Here is a 22,391-nt window from a genome sequence, read left to right as displayed (position 1 = left end):
GGCAAGCAGCTTGCCCGCAAACTGTGCAGGAGTGTTGAGGCAGTGTAGATGCTTTACTGAGTTGCAGGTATGTGTGCATTATTCAAAAAGGAACAGCACTTTCTCATTCACAAACCAGGCTGAGGCAAAGGGCCAGCCTGTAGGATTTGTACTTCACATGAGCAGTTTTTTGTGAGGAAAGCGAAAGAAAATAGAGTAAATTGGACAAACATTTATGTTTGAAATATGATACTGTAATGTGTGATGATTCACAATAGCCTAAACTTTTGACCTATACTGTACATACATACACAATTGTACATATCTACATGCACATATAAACATAACATGCCCACAAACACACTTTAGTGCACATTGTATACTCCAGTGTTTGCAGTGTACTCTGCTGTTGTCAGTGTCTCAATATGTCTAAAGTCCAAAGAAGAATAAAACAATTATGGGAGAATATATTTATTGCTGTAAACACAGGCTACCCTTCTGCTCATTTCCCGGAATTACTTAAAGGTTGTATGAGTTGACTTAAAACAACAGGAACTGAACCCTGCACTATGCAGCAGCATGACAATCATGACAGTCAATAATTATCCCTATTATTTGTCCACTGCTTGCAGGCTCTGTGTGTGCTTCTGCAGTAATCCAAATAATAACTATTCATATTAAGCACTTAGAGTAAACTCAACCTTGACTTTCCCAGCCAGCTGAGATTCGTGCAGAACCTGCTGGACTGCTGATGCTATTTTGACAATGAACGCCATGTGCATGTTTTCAAATTCCTTAGTGAAGCAACAACCGATGAGATAAGCTAACAAGTAATCTGTGTCTGTCTGTGTGTTTGTGCCTGCATGCCTGCGCGCGTGCATGCAAGATTATGAGAACCGCACATGTAAAATTCACAGGACTGTGTGAAATTTAGCAGAACTTCTGACGTCAGTGAAATCAAGGAAGTGCGTTGGTGGGCTTTCATTTATGTTCCTCCCCATCAACAGATTTGAGAAAGTCTGGAGTTCTGCCAATGCAGGGCAGCGAATAATAATAATAAACGAACAAAAGGTACAACAGTGCATATCAGAAGCACAACAGTGAACCCTTATCTTGTGTTAGAAAGACTTTATGTTCTTGTGTTGCGCAAGTGACCAGACTTTAAGTTGAATGAATAACTATTATTGTTGCAGTTTTATGGCACTTAATGTTCCCCGGCTCCACTTTTAGCATTGATTGGTCAGCAGTATGGAAACACAAATAAATGATGGATAATGTTTAATTACTTAATATTGTTTTATTTACTTTGTGTGTTTGAGTGTTGCTGCTTTATTTGTATGCTAAGCGCATGCTTATATTTGTCATATCTTTATTAGTAATGGCCTTGAAATGCACATCCTTATTTGGACATTGTACTTTAACAGCTGATTGTTTTTATCATCTTGTTTTTAGTATTATTTTTTTTCCTTTGGTCATTACTCCTAGCTGTAACTAGATGCACTCAACACACGCTTACTCCTGCTTGTTGTTATTACAGCTGGTGACTTCTCTGTGACCTTAATGTTAGCACAATCTCGAGTTTCTTTCTGGTTGTTTTCCTTCTGTGCATGCTCACTTCTCAGTTTGTCTTCTCACACCAAGAACGCTGCACTGGTCAAATTTGAACTTGAGCCTGTCTGCTTGCCTGTGGAGGAAAGCAGCGTGTGTTTGTTGTACAGAAAGAAAGATAGCCATGACATCATTGAGCTTCTCTGAAACACAAAGCTTTTGCAGAGGATTGCATATGAATTCATGTCTGCTTATGCATAATATGAACACACACACACACATGCACAGCCACACAGGCTCTTTGCTTCTACTTAGTGGTACAAAGCCAAACAGTCAGTCAGCATTTTGCAGTTCGTCTCAACTCGGCTCTGGGAACCTGTTCTTACTGTGGGAGCTCTGGCCCGTCCACAGACAGGAATGTGCTTACATGGTTGGAAAAAGTCTAACCAGGGAGGGAGGAGATGGAGACAGATGTGCAAGACACACTAAAGCCAGAGAGAGAGAGAAAGAAAGAAATGGGAAAGATAGACGATAGAAATTGATAGATGGAAGATGGAAAAAAGTTGTTATTTAACCTACACGTGTTTGTAGACAGTTTGTCCACATAAGGCAAACCGAGATGAAGTGTGAAATAATAATGCATCAGAGGCCGTGACCAAGGCCAACAGCGAAGAAAGCACTAAAAAAGTATGATAGAGCTAAATAAATAAAAATACTATGTGATAAGGAGCAGAAGTTAGAGCAGGGTGGAAATGACAGTGTGGTGGATGTGGCACCTAAGTGAGGGGTTTTTGTGCAAACCTGGGCCCGTGTCCTGTGTTTCCATCCTACTTGTGAAGAGAACTGTACACTCTGTCCTACATAACACCTTTCATGCAGACTGTAAGGAGAGTGACTCAACAGTGTAATTTTGAATCTGATGTTCCCTTCAAATCATCGTAAAAACAGCTTTTACGCCTCATGTAGCTGTAAAATTTATTATGTTTATCTTCTGTGACCCTGCACTTTTCACTTCAAGACACACACACACATACACAGCATCACAGGTATCGTGAGCCTAATAAAAATGTCTTTTACATTCTTTGATAATGCAATGTGGAGTTAGTTATTAATCTAATGTTTCATAAACAGATCAGTACTGTAATCAAAACCAGTTTCTTTCTTTCTGTTTCAGAGACTTTGAGAGAGCTAGCCGTGCCTTCATTTCATCTCGCCTCGATTTTTGTTGATACCTGAGTGTTTACTCAGGCGTCAGTCTGTCATCAGTTAGCCGACTGCTGCACGGTTACTAACTGGCAGAGCAAGCAAGACCACATATCTCCCATACTAGCATCCTTACACTGGCTTCCAGTCAGTTTTCAAATTGATTTTAAGATTTCATTATTCGTTTTTAAGCCATTGCACAGGTTAGCACCCTCATACCTTTCTGATCTTTTGAACTGGTACACTCCTGCAAGATCATTGAGGTCTGCGGATCAAATGCTCCTAGCTGTCCCAAAGTCCAGATTGAAGCACAGAGGTGATCGGGCCTTTGCTGTGACTGCTCCTAAACTGTGGAACAAACTGCCCCCTCACATCAGGACCTCCCCAACATTAGACAGTTTAAAACCCCCTTTTTTCTTGTTAACCCACTTTTATTCCTTTGCTTTTAAATCAGAATGAGTTTGTACTACTTTTATTTGTCTTTTTTCTGACTCAAATCTTCTAATTTTATGCTTTTCTTAAATTTTGTCATGTCTTCCTATGTTTTTATCTCCTTTGATTATTTTAAATGTACAGCACTTTGGTCAACAGTTGTTTTTTAAACGTGCTATATGAATAAATCTGACTTTGACTTCACTGAATAACCCTGCACTTTATGTGTTAAAGCCATATTTTAGCTAAAAATCTGTATATATCTGTATATCTGTAAATCGGTATTGGTTGCCAACTGCAAGCACCTGATGATTTGACTACAGGCTTAAGTTTCTCAGTACTCACTTGTCACACCCTGCTTTAATCCCTCCACTGTTTTAGCTTTTTTACTTTTCTATTCTTCTCCCTACAATTATTTCAAGATGTTTATCTCAGCATATTAGCTAAGTATTAATAGGAGTCAGGCTAGTATTTGTCTGAACAAAGCAAAACTCATCACTATGGTGCAATACTCTTAATTTCATGGTGGTAGCACTCCTAGTGTTTTTATTTGAGATCCCACATTTGCAACATACTTAGCAGGGAGGATGGGTGTGGTGCTGGTAATGTGGATGTGTTTTGAATATTCTTTTGACAGTGTCCAAATTTGACTAGTGCATTGCACTTGTGTTGGTTAGCAGGCTAACAGATATCCTCCCATTTTTGTACAGCAAGAACAAGCAGGTTAAGAGAATTATTTGTGCAAGTAATAATGAAGTGCACTCCCTTTGTAAAATGTTCTCTGCTTTGTAAGGACCACTGGATACTTACTTAATTATCTTAAGTCTGTCCCTACTTCAGTGGGGTTTTTTCTTGAATTGTCACATCCTGAAGTCTGAGGTGACAGGATGTATTCCTGTCAGTGGGCTGCAGGTTGACTAGCTGCTATGGTCTAAAAGCAGTAAATGCTAAGAAGACCTTTTAAACTATGCACTTTTTAGTCGTATTGGTGAGATCAGTACACTTTGTGTCAATGCACACTTGTTACAAGGTTTGTCAAAGTGTTACTCTCAGAACTTGGGGGTTGTTTTTTGTTTGGTTCAGTTTAAAATAAAATAAATAAAAAGCCATAGGTTCCCCCTTTGGTAAATGTGTAAATGTAAATGTGTGATGTTTGACCTCTGCATGAGGACGAGTATTCGTATGTTTCTCCATTTTGACAATCTATTTTGCACCCTTAAAATATAAAGTACATCTGATGTGAAGATGTTGACACACCAGCTGCCTGTTTGCACAAAGAAAAGAATTGTGCACACTGTCTCTTAGATCATTTTCAGCCCATCTTAGGCAGCTAAATGATTTAGTGGCATCCCAAATGCTGAATGGATGAAGCCCTGGATAGAGAGTACAGCTCTGATAGCATGTGTGCATGCGTGCTCATACTCAAGTATGAGTGTGTGGCTTTTTACCCTCCCTTATATGTCTCCTCACTGTTGTTTGAGTCTCTAATCTGAGTCCACGTAAATCCACATGCAAACCACAGGAAGTCAGAGAACTGTTGGAGCAGAAACACTGCATCAGTGTTGTATTAGGGTTGTAAAATGTGGTTCATTAGACAGCTCCTGAATTAGATCCCCTTCCTCCTCTTTTACCAGACCTTGCTTTGGAAGAATGAGTATTACACCACAGCATATATAGTTTAATATCAAGAAACTAGAGAATCTAAATAGAAATGATAACACACCAGCAGCTATATTAATTCTCCATCAATTACTATGTAATGTACGGTAGTTATTCTGCAATATGCATTTGTTCAAATATGTTCAAATTAATAAGTGCATGAATGTCATACAGATAAAATAGTATCTAGAATCTGAGTTCAGCTGTAATGTATAATGTATTGTATTGGCTTATATATATTTGAACAACAGTGCTGATATTGTTTTCATTCTGTTCCTGTTGTTATCTTGTGCTCCAGAGGTGCCGCTGGTCCTCTACCTGTTTCTGCTCGTCTCCCTAGTTTGGTTGTGGGCAGGACTCCATATGGGCTACAGGTACCTGTGGATGCTCATCCTCTACGTCATCTTTAACTGCCTGCTGGTGAGATCATTTCCTTTTCTGTTTGTTTGTTTGTTTGTTTCCTGTTTGTGCATATGTTTTCTTCTTGTTGTAGTTGGAGTACAGTTAAAAGTTATAAAGTTAAAGCACTTCTTTTTATATCTTCAAGCTCGATGTGTGTACTCTTTCTCCAGGTTTGATTTTTCTTATGAAAGATATTGTTTTTACCTATCTAATCTCAAATTTTCAGCTACTCTCTGAGCTAAATGTTGCTGTAGCTGAAAATTTGAGAACGCTGCAGAGTCGGTGTGTGTGTGTGTGTGTGTGTGTGTGTGTGTGTGTGTGTGTGTGTGTGTGTGTGTGTGTGTGTGTGTGTGTGTGTGTGTGTGTGTGTGTGTGTGTGTGTGTGTGTGTTGGGGGGTGGAGAGGTATGATGAAGGGAAGTCCATTGACTTTGAAGGCCAGCTTTGATGTATCTGACAGGCAGAGTAAGAAGTGCCTCAGGTGTGGAGAGAGAGAGGCAGGGTTATCACTGTGTCATGTCTCACCAACGCCTCTCACTGCTATGTTTGTCCATCTCTCCACTTTATTTTTGTCTTTTCTTGGTCCCTTTGTTTGCATCTTTTTATAGTTTATTTACTCCCTCTGTTTCTCTCAGTTCTGTATTTCAGATGTCAGTGTAGCTAAGTAAAGATATTTCAAATGCAAGATAGATTACTCTACCACTAAATGCAGTCCAGTACATATTTAAATATTTGCACAGTGAGATCATTTTCACAAGCATGCCTCTGCATCACGCCACTACAGATTCCAAAAAAAGAAATAAGGATGGGAAGTGTAGATGCTGGGCTTCAATCTAGAGGCTTAATAAAAATATAGTCCCTATAACCAATTTCCACCTGTTCAAAAGAAACTGGACAAAATGAGGACGGTCATTAATGATCAAATATAAAACCTGTGCAACAATATCATCGTGAACTCTGGAACACATTGTGCAAGTTTTTGTGGATTTTTCTGCCTTCAGTTATGTCCTTAGTGAGGGAAACACATGCTTACTCATGTAACTGAGACATTTTTTAAAAAACTTTTGTCTTCTGGTTACTAAGGATTTAGCTGTGGCTCATTCATATTAGTAGCTTTATTACTTGTCTTTAAATTGTGTTCTGTCAATTTTACTTAACCTACTAAATCATACATTTTCTGGCGCAAAGGTTTAGTTTTGTAGAAGTGTTTAATGCATAATGTGTTTTTTTAAGAAGATGCCCACGAAGCTTTCTGGATCAGTTGTGCTTAGTTTTGCACAATTGATTGTTTTCTGTCTTATCTAGTCCCTAAATGTTTGCAGTGATCGGGTAGACCACCATGTGCCTGTAACATGTGCCACAAGAGGTCTGTGACAACCAATGTTGATATGTAGCATCTACATGCTAAAGACAACAGCGCTTAACATAAGTAAACATCTCCTGTTAGTCCAGTGACTGAAGTGAAGTGATGTCAGCAGCAATGGTCATTGTCGCACTCGACACTTCTTCATGACCAGCAATACTTTGTCCATCCCTGTGACATCACATAGCTAGTTTGATTTTATTTAAAATGAACTTGTGATTGTTAATTTACATGCAAAGTTTTTAAATACATTTCCTCAGTTCTGCTTGTGTTTCTTTTAACCTGGGTAAAAATCCTCAGACTAATAGCCTTTGTTTCCTCTCTAAATACTTTGATTTGTTCTTGGGCCCCCTCATTAGGCCCCTGAGTTATCAAAGTTCTTAGCACTGCTGTCACACAAACATACATCCGCCCACACAATAGTACATAAAAATCTCCTCTTTACGTTAATTGGCAGATGACTAGTAGTTTGATAACACTTTTGCTCTCTAAATGAGGACTTTTGGGCTTTTTGGTGGCGACGTACAGTAACAGCTAAAAAGAGCTTCTTGCTACCCTATTTGTATTTCAGCAACTTAAATGTAGCTTAACTTTAACTTCAGATAGGACAAGTTCTATCAAACTTTGTATCATCTGGAAAAAAAGAACTGCTGCAATTGATTTTCAGCCGTGCCTCATACAAAGTTCCAGCTAAAACAGCAGCCTCTGGGGTCTGCACCAAAAGTACCAGAAGTAGGGATTTATCAAAGTGGAACGGGTAAGGGTCCCAAAGGTACATTGTGTCCAAGGATATTGATTAGCCATAAACAAACTCATCTGACCCACTTTCTACAAAGCACCACTAAAGAAAGGTCAGGATGCTGTAACCATGTACGAAACATGGCTGCTATCATATTTATTTGTATGCAAGATTTGGGTTATGTGTTTTTTTTTAAAGCACATTTAATTTGTTTAGCGGTGATGGAGGAAAAGCGTTGCTGTGAGAGGACTCATTGATCATTTTGTGTCACTGCAGAACTTCCATTAGGGACTAAATCGAAAAAAGAAAGTAAAGTTTAAAGAAAGCAACTGTGATACTTACTCTCTGTCATGAACACTCGAACAGCAAGATTTAACAAAATATGATGATTGTCACATTTCTTAACAGATATGACTTGGTAACTAGAGTAATCTTACTTTTGTTTCATGATTTTGTGAACTCAAACCCATATGGAATATTTTTAGGTTAACTAAAGAAATTAAACTGAGATATTTTTCAGGACACGGTGCTACAGGACTGCCTTATTCTCCCAGTATTATTATTCCAGTGCATTTTTGAACATCTTATCCTTCCCATAGGTTTTCAATGCCGTGAGCTTGGAATTTGTTAGGCTGTGCATCTCTGCTGCAAAGTCAAGTACACTTGTTTTTTTGTTTTTTTGTTTCCTTCATGCCGCGAATTTTCCATTAAGAGAATTTTCCATATTTACCTCATTGGTGTTGTTGATGTTAACTGCTGATTACTGAACACCATTAAACAGCTGCAGATGTTACAGCTGTGCACAAGTGTCTGTTGCAGAGCCCACATTGCTCTTTGGTTAGGTGCTGTAAAAACAACCTCTTGTTGCCAGCCGGGTATCTGTTAAAATCAAGCTGTGAAACACATCACATGTTTGCAGTTATACTGTGGAAAATGTGACTTTTTAGCCAACAGGCCACAGGGTTTTCTTTTCTCTCTACAAGCCTTTGATCCATCCTTTTACATAATACAGCTGTCAGTCACATCATGCTGAAATAGAAGACAATAATCAAATCACAACAGCACAACCCCTCATTATCTCCTACTGCACGTTCGATGTACCGATAAACACTACGTCACTGTATCCGTGCTGTCAGAAGCCTCACAGCTGTGAAGCAGGACCATGCTTCATTACAATTCAATTCAACCCCCACTTGCACATTCAGCCTTGGCACTGGCTAAAAATAGGACACAGGATATGTGTATATTTTTATGGAAAAGAAGGCGGTAGGCAATTAGCCGTGTGAAGCCTGGAAGTATTTAGGGTTTCGGTCAAACAGCTCTTTTTCTTTTAGCACAGAAAGCACAGAAAAATCTGCGGACACAGCACTTTTTGCAGTTGATGCAGTTTAGTATATTTAATCACTTTGAAAGAAGTCAGAAAACTCGAGAGCTATTTTTTAATTATTTCAGTTTTCTAATTTTATCATCTTGCCCTTTGTCTTACCCCTGACAAGCAGTACATTTCTTTAGCTCGTTGCTGTTGTCACTTTTAAACGCCCTACTTAAAAACCCACAAAACAGAATGCTGTGTAAAATTGTACTCAAAACTTTGCAAATTATTTAAACACCATAATTAATTTAAAGTAGCACAAAGGCAACATGTCAAACTATGAGATTTTATTGTTTTTGATTTGATTCATTTTAAGGTTGATGCGGGCGACATGTTTTGAAAATGTTAGGAAACAGACCATAAAAGAGAAGCAGCTTAAATAAACCCTGCAAATCATTTGAAAAATTGAGAATAAACTTTCTAACTATGAAATTAAAAAGAATTTGAGGATTTTGTCATCTCTGAAATGTAAGATCCTTTGTGTATCTCTGTACACAAAGGAGAAAGCCAAAAATGGCACAAATGGCAGTCATGTGAGATTCTTTTTGTGAATGCCTGCACTTCCTCCAGGATGAACACAAAGGGACCATCAACTTTGTTATCAGCACACATTTCAAAAGCCAGCATGAGGGTGTTAGTGCACCTAGCATGAATAAGTTACCAGTATCTGAAGGAACTCTTAATGTCTGCTACCATCCAGCAACTGTTTTCTTTCAACAAGACACCACCAAACTACATTTGTATTACAACAGCGTGGCCCTTTTGTAAAATAGCCTGCCTGCAGTCCAGGTCTGTTACCTATTGAAAAAAAAGCTGGCACATTATGAAACAACACTGCAGTGAAGAGAGCACCAAACTGTTGAGCAGCTTAAATCCTCCACCTAAGAATGGGAAAATATTTCAATTTAAAGAGTTGTTGTTGTCCATGTTGTCTTTGTCTTCTTTAAATGTCAGGATCATTATGATTTCAATCATACAAATCATTGCTTTCATATGTACATTTTGCTCAGCACCCCAAATGATTTTAAACAAGGTTGTATCCAACACAATCAAATGCTCCTTCTCACGGTCCGTTTCACATCCCTCAACACCATCACGTCCTTAGTGTCCTCTTTTGGACTTTGCCTTCGATCTCCAAAGACATGGACTCAGCGATCAGGGAACACTTACATAACTTACCTATGGCTGTTAAGCCTGTTCCTCAGGCCACACAGCTTGCTAATGATCTGTGCTAATCACCCACGGTGCTGTTGTAATGGAGAAATGCTCATGGATAAAGACATACACACCCATATATGAATACACACCTGGCTGCTTTCTGTTCCATGTTACATGCGAACACACAAAGGAAGACTAATTACCTTCTTCAAGCTATACGCAGAAAATCCAAATATATATATCCAAATATAAGGTCATAACATCATTATGACTTTACATATCCCTGAACATAGCTCCTAGCCATGAAGTGTTCCATTTACTAAAGGACATGGTTTAAAGCTCTCATTTTGCAATTCATGCACAATTACCTACAAGGCACACTAATTTATGGGAACACAGTGTACGATTCACTAATCTGTTTAAGTCACTGTGTCAGAAAACAGCGGAGTATACTGCACTGTTTTTAACCTGCAAGGTCTCCAGTGAGCTTATAAACAGGCTTTCTTTCCTTCTCATAATCTGGATATTCCAGTTTTATAGTGCCCCCATAAACACACAGTTCTGATTTACTGTTCCTGCTCTCTTCCTATTAATGTTTACTGTGGCCATCCAGGCTGCTTATAATCCCGTTCTGTCAATAAACTCGAGATGAGTAACGTTGATTGCTCTGCCAGGAAAGTTGAAGCTTAATTACAGACACGAACCTTATGTCACAAAGTTTGATTTAAGGATTTGAATAAGTTGGGGAGTTGCGCGCGCACACACACACACACACACACACACACACACACACACACACACACACACACACTGACAGATTGATATTTATTTTCACAAAAAAGCAAAGTGTTTACATTTGGTTTTATCAATGAAACAATCAGTCCGTCAGGTTTTGCCTAAACATATTTTATTACTATATTCATTATTTTCTTCCGTGTTGTCCAAAAACTTACTTTCTCTCCCCATGTGTAAACGTCTTTAATAGGTCCGTGTTGGCCTGTATTCACACACGCTTGTGGTTTGCGCTCTTGTGTGTTCCGTCTCTGTCTGTGGCTGCCATCATCGCCCGATGATGGGTGTTGTGAAATATGGGCTGGATTCATGGTATTTGACGCCCTGGTGTTTTGGGGTAATTCGCATCCTGGTGCTGTTGACCAAGCAGATAATGGTAATGATGAAGAAGTGGAGGAGGCAGAAATACCAGTATGCCAATGATGTCACTGCCCCAGTGGTGAAGTAATGCTTCAGTAATCATGCTGAAAGAAGTGAAAGAAGTTTAATTCGGAATGCAACAGCAACACGCTGCACAAAAATAATAATGAGTATAGTATTATTTAATATCACATATGTTTATGTAATATGTACAGAGCTTAACAAATCTATTAGACTACCACTGAGTGTGAGGTTTAAGCCACAGCTGATCTAAATCAACAGTTCTGGTAATGGTTAATCCACTAGTTATGTGCAAGCTCTTTAATCCAAACAATATTTTTATGCTAAAATCTATTTAATTTTATTATTCATTCATAATTTTATTATTTTACAAAACAGTTGGAAAAGAATAGTAAAGCACATTATTATTTTTAATTAAGCTCCAAAAGTACAGTTATTTACTTGAATTCTTGAATAGAAAATTAGGTTTGTTTGATGAGTATGTTGTAAGTGTTCTTAGAAAATGGGTTTAAGGAATAGCTATATAATTTTTTATCTTTTGACAGATTTCTAAAATATTTATGTCTTTTTGCTTTTATGATAGGTGGTCTAATGAATTTGTGACGCACTTTTTTGGATCGTTTGGTTCTTTTACCCTCCAAGCCTGCCACTGCAGATTGATTGAGCCGGCAGTATTACAGATTTCAGATTAATCATACTGAAGAGCAGAGCCATAACTTATTCCTAATGTTGAATTTTTCTCCCCACTGCTTTCTCTACAGGGCTTGTATGTGTTTGCTGTGTACTTCATCATGCACAACCAGCTGTGTTGGCCAACTAAAGCAAGTTACACAGTTGAGATGAGTGGACAGGATAGGCCGGATTCTATGTACCAGGGAATGGGACCCACCCCTGTGGGAGGCGACATCAGCAAATCAACTCAAAATCTCATCAGTGCCATGGAAGAGGTACACATACAGAGCTTACATTGTCATCACATTGACACGCTTATGCAATCAAAGGCTGACATATGGGAATAGTTGGTTACACAGATTTACAGCAGTTATCGTGCATGTGTTGCCTAATCTCTGATGCCTGGACTTTTCACATTTGTATTTGACTTACTGATTAAGAAATCCTCATTTCAGGCATGAAAAGAAAAGATTTTGTTCCCCATCCAGACTGTTGAGGTCTGATGATGACTTTAACTCCCATTCTGACCACCCATCCATTACAGTTTGTGGTTGAGTTTGTTAGAAATGTGTAGAAATCTTGCATTTGAATGGCAGATGTGGTGATGACGAGAAGAAACCATAGTGACAACCATGGATTACATGATAGAGTAATCATTTGTTTTGAGGAATTTCTGTGTCAAACTACGGTGAAATTTAGTTTTTAAGACTAAACTTATTTCTGCTTATTCTTCTTTAACTCTGTTTCCCACGGCTCGTTTGCACGTTCGCCGTTGTCTAGTTTACATTTCTAGCACATTCATACTGATTCACTTAGATTTTTCAGACTGATTCTCCTGCTAACAGCCCCATCAACTTGTTTTGTGGTTTTGTGACCCTTCTGTTAGACTTGCGCATTGCTTGCAAGCACAGAAAACATGCTTTACGCAAACACACTGCTACACTAATTCTGCCAGTCGTACTCTGGAGAATACCCTATAAGGACTGAGCTGGTGTGAAGGAAGGACAGAGAAAAAAAAAACAAGGGTGGCGGGTCGGTGTTGTGGGGGGGGGCTTCTTTTCCCCTGGGAAATCCACCCTCCCTTTCTCTCTCTCGATCTCTCTCTCCACACGTAGGAATCCGGTAATCTTGTTTTATTCATGAGAGCACACTCTCGCCTCTTAAAGATTTGGTTACAGCCCAAGAAAGAAAGGTGCAGTTAGAGACCCCTGAGAAAAGCAGCACTAGGGGTAGATTCTGGATTTTGTGTGTGTGTGTCTGAGAGAAATGAACCGCTTGAAAGGAAATTAGAAAAGGAAAAAAAGTAGGTAACAAGTATAAGAACACATATTGCAGGTGGTGACTAGCATATTGGCCTCATCTAATCACTACAGCCCTCCAAAGTGGATGTGACAGATTTGAAGTGCCTGGTGGTGCTTAATTCACCTCACCCGTACACTCTGTACTGGTAACAGCAAGCCTGAGAAGCTTGTACAACACGTACCCACGTTTATGCACGTCCATGAACAGATGAGACATTCATAATGAATTAATACAACAGAAAACACGATGAGATAATGGAATAATCTGGTTCTTGAGGTCAAAATAAAAGAGATATCTTCTGGTTCCTCTCTTTTGCATTTCTTTTGTTCTTTCTAGTAACTTCTGTGATTTGTTGTGTTAATGCACGGACATTCATCTTGAAAAAACCCTCTATATACACAGACAAGATGCCATTTGTATAGCCGTTAGTATGATTCAGTAAGAAACTCTACACTGACCTCACTTTCACCCCTTGCACCCACTCTGACCCTGTGGGATGACTTTAATTCTTTGGGGTGCTTTGACACCATGCACTCTACATAACCCAAATTCATCACAGTCATGATTACTGTTTGCATATGCGAGTATATGTTTGACCTCAGTTTATCCTGGTTTTGGGTTTTTTTTTGTGTGTTTGTTACATTAAAGATTCATGTTTTTTTTACAGCTCATAAACTTTCATAAACCCATATTTTATTCACAAAACACTACGGAAACCATATCAAACTTAGAAAACTGAGAAAATGTATCATTTTAGGCATAATATTAGCTCGACTTGACTTTGATTGCAGGAATATATCTTCAAAGATGAGATAGGCGCTACAAAAACCTGGAAATGTAAGTGGTACTAAACAGAAACACCTGGAGGAACAATTTGCAGCTAATAAGGTTAACTGACCACAGGTCTGTGAAATGACTGGGTATAAAAGGAGCATCTTAGAGAGGCAGAGTTTCTCAGAATTAAAGACAGGCAGAAGTTCACCAATCTGCAAAAAAAAAGCTGTTTAACCCTCTCAGGCTCAAATTAAGTTTTAGTTGCTAATGCACAACCAAGTCCTGCAGTGGTACTTCTGAGTAAAAAAAGCTCATAAAATATGTATGTGGGGTAATCAGGTTGTTAGTTTTTAACTTTTGAAAATTTGCAACGCCTGAGGGTTAAGGTATTGCAGGTAATTGCTGAAAAAGATGTTGATGTCTCATCATCAATCTGGAGGGATTTCTGTCCATGAGAGAAAAGGCCAAAAATCAATACTGGATTTCTGTGATTTTTGGGCCCTCGGGCAACACTTCATTAAAAAAAAAGGTTTTATTCTGTCATGGAAATCCCTGCAATCCCTGCCCTGGGCTCAGGAACGGTTCCACTAATCATTTTCTGTGAACACAGTTCACTGTGCCATTCACAAATGCAGGTTAAAACTCTATCATAAAGAAGAATATGTGAGCATGATCTAGAAATGGTGTCCTCTTGTCTGGGCTAAAACTCATTTAAAATGGACTGAGGCAACATGGAAAACAAATGGTCGGACGAATGGAAATTCTTTTGGGAAAACACGGACACTGCATCCTCCAGACTAAAGAGGAGAGGAACCATCCGGCTTTTTGTCAACACCCACTGGAAACTCTGCTTCTCTGATGGTATTGGGATGCAGCATTGCCTATGGATTTGGCATTTGTATCTAGAAAAGCACCAACAATGCTGAAAGGTATATACAGGTTTTAATGCTTCCATCCAGATGTTCACGTTAGCCCTATTTCACCAAGACAATGCTAAACTGCATTGTAGTACACTGTATTAGTGTGTGCACTGTATTACAACGTGGCTTCATAGTAGAAGAGTGCAGGTGCTGAACTTGCCTGCCTGCAGTCCAAACCTTTCACCAGCTGAAATCATTTAAAGCATCAATAAAAGGAAAACTGTGACAAAATAGATCCAGGACTGTTGAGCAGCAAGAGTGGGACAACACTCCTCTCTCAAAGGTCCAGCTACTGGTCTCCTCAGTTAGGTTGTTGTTTTTATGTGTGTGTTCAAAAATCACCCAATTGTACAGTTTCTCAGTTTAAACATTTAATATGTTTAGTAAGAATAAAATATCCATTTCTGAGAATTTCTAATTATTTCTTTCTGTTTTTATTTGCATTTTCACAGCATCCCGACTTATTTGGACTCTATGTTATATTTGGTGATTTTTTGGCTTGTCTATTTAAATACACATTTATCTATCAGGTTTCAGCAGACTGGGAGCGAACGTCACTGCGGCCTAGCATTCAGCCCAGCAGTGTGTTTAAGCCCAGTCCTGTGATGGAGACGTACACCACCGAGGGAGGCTTCATCAACACCAACCTGGTCACTGCAGATGAGGATTCACAGGAGTTTGACGACCTCATATTTGCCTTAAAAACAGGTGAGGAGAACTATACTACATACCTTTCAACAGATTACACAGGAAGCAAGTGTCAGAAACACAATTTGATACTGAATATTCCTTTGGGTGTTTTTGCTGCACTAAATATTTTGACATAAAAGGACAAACACAGTATGCTTGAGAAATAAATCCAATTTCACCAGTTGTGTGGTAGGTCTCAGTCAGACAGTAAAAACAGGACAACAGCCTCTGTGTGACCAGGATAAAATTAATGGCTGGGAAGTGATTGGATCCAGTTTTTTGATGTCCGGGAGTGCTTGCAGGTAGCTCTAGCAACTGGTTTGCCAGAGGCCAAGCATGCAGCACCCCCAACCTGCAGTTGCTTACATCTATGTGTTTATAAGTTTATAAATTATAAATTACCATCTGTTTACATTTGGTCCAGTCTGTGGCTGACAGAGTCACACCTGATGCGTAGATTCTGCCTAAGTCCAGCTCTGGGCCCGGTTCAGCATTGCATTTCTGATGTTCTGATGTTTGTTTGTTTTTTTCAAAAACAGATTGACCCAGTTTGACCCAGTTTAGTCTAAAACTGATAGCAGTCTGACTCCACCTTATTGCCATTATATCCCTGTTTTATCACCATCTTGATGCATCAAAGTCAGTTTGGAGATGGCGTCTGACTGCAAGCATACTCAGACCTGGTCCACATCTTTGAAGCAACCATTTCAAAAGCATAGAGATCAGAAGTTGATTGCACACAGTCGCTGTAATTTTGGTTGTGCAACAGTAGCCAATCATTTCTTTCCCCGAGTGTGACCGTAGCCTAAAAGCAGAAAAAGATGTTATGACTTCCTAAAATTTAGATTGAACGATAACAGAGAACGAGAGATGATAAAAATCAGCCTGTGATTAAATGCCACAGTGTGTGTGGTGTGTTTGAGTGTCTGTGTGTATATATGTGTGTGCATGTGTTTGTGATTATTATACCCTGTACATACATAAAGCATCTAACAGTGCCTAATGCATCCATTAATCCAGCAGTATCACTTCTGCTTTGTCATTCATTTGTTGACCTTAAGTCTCTCAGCTGTCATTTTTCCTCTATTGCCATCCATGTTTAATGAACCGAGGGCCTAGCCTGCTCATCAATACACAACCAGCTCATGTAAACACACAGACACTATTCAAATCATTGAGACTTTGCTTCACAGTGTCCGAATGAGCCGTTTCCACACGTCTGAAATCAAGGTCATCCACTGCAGACAGTCTGAAAGTCGTGCCTGAAACATACAAAAGAGTATTTGTATAGTTAATATTGTATTAGATGCTTTTGTAAGTCTTACCTGTACATCATGCAGTCAGCCGCTAGTGTTAAATCTCAGTAATATAAAAGACATTACAAAATGGGATGCCAATATGTCAGCAAACTAGGTTAATGTTACCCATTTAACGGGTAAAAAACCTACTGTTTCAGCTCATCGTCAGTCATTGTTATTCCCAACCTATAACGAGGACTCTTGATGAGCAGCTAACTATTGCAGCAGCAAGAATATCTCTCACAGCTTTGGTGTCACGTCATGGAAAGAATAAGTGGCTGGTCCTCTAAAATTGCGATTACTCTGGAAGGGATAAGAAATACATAGTCGAGATAGACCAACCTGATAAGACTCCAAAGTTAATGGGACTGTGGCAGGTCACACTGAATTTCACAGGTAATCTCTTGGGGTTCAGGGAAAGAGAAATAGTTTTCAGAGGAAGTACAGTAATCATTAACAGTTCTTCAACAAGCCAGGCTTTTGGCAGCTTTCACGGCATTGCAAGCTACAGTCCTGCAGCTTTATCTGACTTTGTGAGAAAGCTTGTTCTGTTTGGGTCATACAATACCTGACTTTTCAGTCTCGAAAACCACACCAGGCTCCACTATACTGAAGAAACCCCTTAAAAGCAAAACTTGTAGCTGTGGAGAGTCAAATTAACAGCAGGCATGTTGATAGATGCATTTATGTGAAAGTTAAAAACTTAGACAGAGAGAGAGGTTCTTATCCTCTTATTGTTTGTGTGGTGACAGGGTGAAGCAGAGCCACTGTGTCTCTGTCACTCTCCATTTCACTCTCTCTGTTTCTCGAAGAGTACCTGCTGTCCTGATTTGTTGTGATGTTTGACTTTGAATAACCTCCGGGATGCAAGAGACATGCCAGGGAATTTATTGGTCCCCACAGCAAACTCAGCGCTATGAAGTAATCTCTCATATTATTCAGCGTGGTAAGGAGGGAAGTTTGCAAGGTTTAATTAAGTCAATGTGTTTGGCTCTATCCAGATCTTTGGCATGGCCTCAAGAAAATAAAGGTAAATAAAAGTTCCTGTAGTTGATCTTTGCTGTGTGCAAAATGAAGCGTAAATCTGAAACTTCTGTTAAAAGATGTTTTCGTGAAACTCGATACTGCGCTGATGTTATCTGTTTACATCTCAACTCTGTCATTAAATTATCATTTTTTGCTCCACCAGTCACAAAGGACACTCTTTCATTTCATACTTCCCCTGACCTTCTCTTTGCTCGTACCAGCCGTGCTGAACTTATAACCTGGGCTAATCTCAAGCACTCAGTCAGCAGTAAAGATAATTTTCCTATTATAATTACATAATAGGGTTCCAGCTGACAGGGGTCAGCAAGTATTGCAGTAATCTGGGTCTTCGCACTTTGTTTGATCGTGAACCATTAAGCACATATCGAGGTGCACGCTCTTATCTCGGCACCTGCGCCCGGTGCTGTTTTGTACAACTTAGAGCTGATCATTAACACGGCATAGGATGGAGGTTTGAAGGATCTTATTTTGCAATCATCGCTGGGTGACTTTCAGTGCAAATCCAGCAACGTTGGCGCTCATTATCCAACTCTTCTCAAGTATGTCAAGCTGAAAGCATCCAGAAGTCACCAAAGCACAAAAGAACAAGTCTGATGATGTTTTTATTCAGATAAAATCTGTAGCAGCCCAAGCGTTTATAAAAAACAAGTCCAGTTTTGCATTTTTAAAAAGCATGTGTTTAACATATTTTTGATTATGTTTTACCAACATGCAGTTACGTGGTTTACCCATTAACATATAATGAATTATTTTGTTTCTCTACCTGCCTCCAGTCCAAGCATGTTAGCCTGTCCCCTTCACGTCTCATTACCATGACTGATCAGACTTGATATCCCAGAGTTCATGACATGCAGGGATGATTTCATAATAGAGCAAAATAGATCATTTGCTCTATAAGGACCGATTATAGTGGGTATTAGGTGGTCCAACTTACTAAGTGCTATAAGAAGAAAAATGCACGTGAATATACTGCAGAATAGAATGTATAAAAAAATACAACGTATCATATTTTTGATAAAAATGCAATGTTTTTTTGTTTCTTTTTAGGGACCGGCCTTAATGTCAGCGATAACGAGTCCATACCAGGAAGCCACGACGGAGGGAGCGTAACCAACTCCCAGATAGTTGAGCTTCGGCGTATCCCCATCGCCGACACACACCTCTAACCTTCACACCTCACACAGATCCCACGTCCCTCTATTTTTCATATCACAAATAAAGATTACAAGACAGTATTTTTATATTGTAAAATCCTTTGCACTAAAACAGTTTTTGAATAGATGGTTTTCATATAGATGTTTGATACTGTATGGGATTTTTACTGTACTAGTGTTCACAAATACGAATAAATGTTTTACTAAATTAATTTTTTAAACGCTCTTGTTTCTGAATGTATATTTTGTTTTGTTTTGTTTTTCTGTAGAGACCTAGGCAAAGATAGAGAATGTAGATTGTGTAACTTTGTCAATAAATAATGTACCACATGAATTGTATTTGCATGTTCTGATTTCATTTTTACGTCTCATAACTTAACACTAAGAGACAGCTTGCTACCAGTGAGCGGGTCTTTCACTATGGGGTCCCAGAGGTCACACTCTCACAAGGAAGGATTTGTGTCATTATGTAACTCCCTGCAGGAATTTCACAAACTCATCCCACACCTTCGGGAGATCTGCTTGTATCTGCACTGAGTGAAGAATGAGTGTGTGAAAATATGAGGCAGCAAATATCCACAGTAACGGTTGAGCTATGCAAGCTATTCAGTCACATTTGAATCTAATGTGCGAACTATACTCCCTAAAGAGTCAGTGAGTGTAAATCTACAAAGACATACTCCACATTCAGGCAACTTCTTGGAAACCGTCATCTACCTGACCTTTGCTCTGCCTTTTCCTTCATCAGCCCAACGTTTAAACCTACCTCTTGGAAGTTGGCAGCACAACAGACTGTTACTGTTACTGCAAAATAGGAGTGGACAAGTGTGAGATTCGCAAGAGGAAACAAAGAAGAGACAGCAGACACGCTTGGATTTTGAACAATGTGACAATCATCAATCCACCTTCTTCATTACAACTTCCAGGATGGGTGGAGCTTGATTGTGGCCATGATCCCAGCTGATAAGAGGAGAGCTTCAGCAATAAGAAGTGTGCATCTTTTGACCTTAATGAGCTTCCCAGATAAAGTCCCACCCTGACAGTAACTGATAGCTTGGTGTTGATGAAATAGTTTACCTTATTCAGGAAGCGACTGTGGTATCTATAAATGATATCTGCTGGTACAGCTTTCCTTGTTGGAGCGAGATGGCATGGCTGGAAACCCTGTGGCATTTTGACCCAGAGGGAGAAGAATTGAACAAATGTTTCCAATAATGATGGGTGGAAAAGTTTTCTCAGACGCTTTCACTTGAAAGACAATATTTTTATTATTGATTGCTTTTTCAGTTTTTTGCTTTTCTTCCCATGGCGTGTGCTTTAGATTGATCCTCTCACATTAGTGAGAGGCTTTACTCGTGGGATTTGAAGGAACACGTTGTAATGAGCAAAAAAGTCATTGCTTCATTTAACAAAATGGTACTCTGCAGTTTAATGGCAGCGGCTCTGAGGGATCGCTTTCTCCCGCAGCAGCTGAGTCTGTAATAGTGCCGTTAACTTTTAATTGTCATCTACATTTCCTTCGGCCTGTTTTATTGTTTCCCCCCCTTCTAAGGGAAGCGTCTAACATGCAACCCATTCATGCATTATTGCTGCCTGGCTTACATTTGACATGACATATTTCCATTATATGTCCTGTAAGCTGCATTGTTTGCCTGTTAGCAACATCAAGAGAGATGCAAAGATTACCACATTTCGTGATACTTGGAGAGGTGGAGTGTGAGCAAAACATGAAAGAGCATGTTAGGGCTATGGAGGCTACAACAAATACTAACTGATGTAACTCCAGTCCCAGTGCACATAGCATATTTTGTAGTATTTTTAAATATATGATTACATGTGCTGATTTTAGACATAAAACCGTAGCTCAGGCTCAGGCTGATTAAATGTGTTAGTGTGGAGTTGCTTGTTCCTGAGCACAGGATGTCTCAAGACATTTTCAGATTCGTAAGGCGCTGATTTGGTGCCCCATAAAAAGTAATAAGTTTGCTGCCAGAAGCCTGCTTCACAGAGTCTGAGATTAGATGAGCAGAGCTTAACTGGGGGGTGGGAAGTAATTAAACAGCCACAGCAGACAGCATGATGTCCCAACCCACCAGCCAGACTGCAGACAAACATGTTTATGTTGGAGTCCTTGGTCTCTTCTCACCCCTGAGCCTCTGGTCTTTAGATAGCAGATAACTAGGCAACAGCTGATTCACAGATCGCTTGCAGTCTGTCTCTATGTATGCCCCAGTGGTGAATCGGGACTTTAGCTCTCAGTGAGTCACTGCATCCTCAAAGGAAGGTCTGTCACAACTGGAGAAAACTGCCTTTCACGGTACCAATCGGTAATTTCCTGCACTGGAAAATGAAGCCACTGGCAGCAGAAAATTGCAATTCCACACATGGCCACATGAGGCTTGCTCTGAAAGTGAGTCTGTTGGCAAGTTCCCATGTTAACATAACATATAGATGCATTACACATGTTTACAGCATAGCAGAGGGGAAAATGGTTTATAAATCTTCAGCAGAACTGTACAGGGATATGCAACTGTATAACTCACCCAGGGCTTAAAGTTTAAACAGTGTGACCACTTAAAGTGACAGGTGGAAGAAGCAGGCAGCTAATGTGTCACTGAACTGGACCTACTGGCAATGTTTTTGGTGTTGGCACCTATTGGTTCCTATTGTATTTTTAATACAGTTAATTCAGATTCAGTTTTATGTATATAGTGCTAAATCACAACAACTTCAAGGTGCTTTATATTGCAAGGTAAAGACCCTACAATAATAGACAAAATTACAAAGAAGACCCCAAAAATCAGACAACGCCCTATAAGCAAACACTTGGTGACAGTGGGAAGGAGAAACTCCCTGTTAACTGGCAGAAACCTCTGGCACAACCAGCCTCAGGGAAAGGCGCCATTTGATTGGGCCTGATGGGAGGGAGACAGGGCTAAAGACACACTGTAGAAGAAACCCAGAGTTGAAAAATAATTAATGATTAAATGCAGAGAGGTGTATAAACACATAGAGTAAAAAGGAAAGTTTTCAGCCTAATCTTAAGAGTAGAGAAGGTGTCTGTCTCCTGAATCCAAACTGGGAGCTGGTTCCACTGAAGCGGGACCTGAAACCTGAAGGCTCTGCCTCCCATTCTACTTTTAAATACTGTAGGAACCACAGGCAAGCCAGCACTCTGACAGCAAAGAGCTCTATTGGGCTGGTATGGTACTATGAGAGCTTTGAGATAAGATGTTGTCTCGTTATTCGAGACCTTGTACGTGAGGAATTGAGGAAGTTTTGGATGATGCTTTGTAATCAACTTTATTAAATGGTAAATTGATAGTTAATTCAACTTTAGTATGAATTACAATGTTTTATATGCTTCTCAATTTCTGAAGCAGCATTCAGGTACGATCAGAATTTGGCACACACAACGTGAAAACAAGGATCCCTCCTGCCAACACTTGACACACTTATCTGTAACCCAGTAATAGTGAGTGAAATTCTTGAATTTGTTAGCACTAA

General features: G+C 39.5%; 1 protein-coding gene across 6 annotated transcripts in view; it reads left to right on the top strand.

Annotated features, from left to right (window-relative positions):
- adgrv1 (adhesion G protein-coupled receptor V1) overlaps positions 1-18,965 on the top strand; it is a 149,927-nt gene extending 130,962 nt beyond the window's left edge. For 5 of the 6 annotated variants that reach the window (XM_026188517.1, XM_026188516.1, XM_026188518.1 and 2 more), the window contains 4 exons: positions 5,120-5,241; positions 11,789-11,974; positions 15,226-15,403; positions 18,778-18,965. In XM_026188517.1, the coding sequence (XP_026044302.1) occupies positions 5,120-5,241; positions 11,789-11,974; positions 15,226-15,403; positions 18,778-18,896 (605 nt within the window). In that variant the 3' untranslated portion in view covers positions 18,897-18,965. Of the gene's footprint in view, positions 1-2,701; positions 3,181-5,119; positions 5,242-11,788; positions 11,975-15,225; positions 15,404-18,777 lie in introns of those variants that run through there. The other variant, XM_026188519.1, reaches the window with a different exon arrangement.
- The last annotated feature ends 3,426 nt before the right edge of the window (positions 18,966-22,391 follow it).

This window comes from Astatotilapia calliptera, chromosome 12, assembly GCF_900246225.1.
Source record: "Astatotilapia calliptera chromosome 12, fAstCal1.2, whole genome shotgun sequence".
NCBI classification, from domain to species: Eukaryota; Metazoa; Chordata; class Actinopteri; order Cichliformes; family Cichlidae; genus Astatotilapia; species Astatotilapia calliptera.
This window is presented reverse-complemented; position numbering and strand designations above follow the sequence as displayed.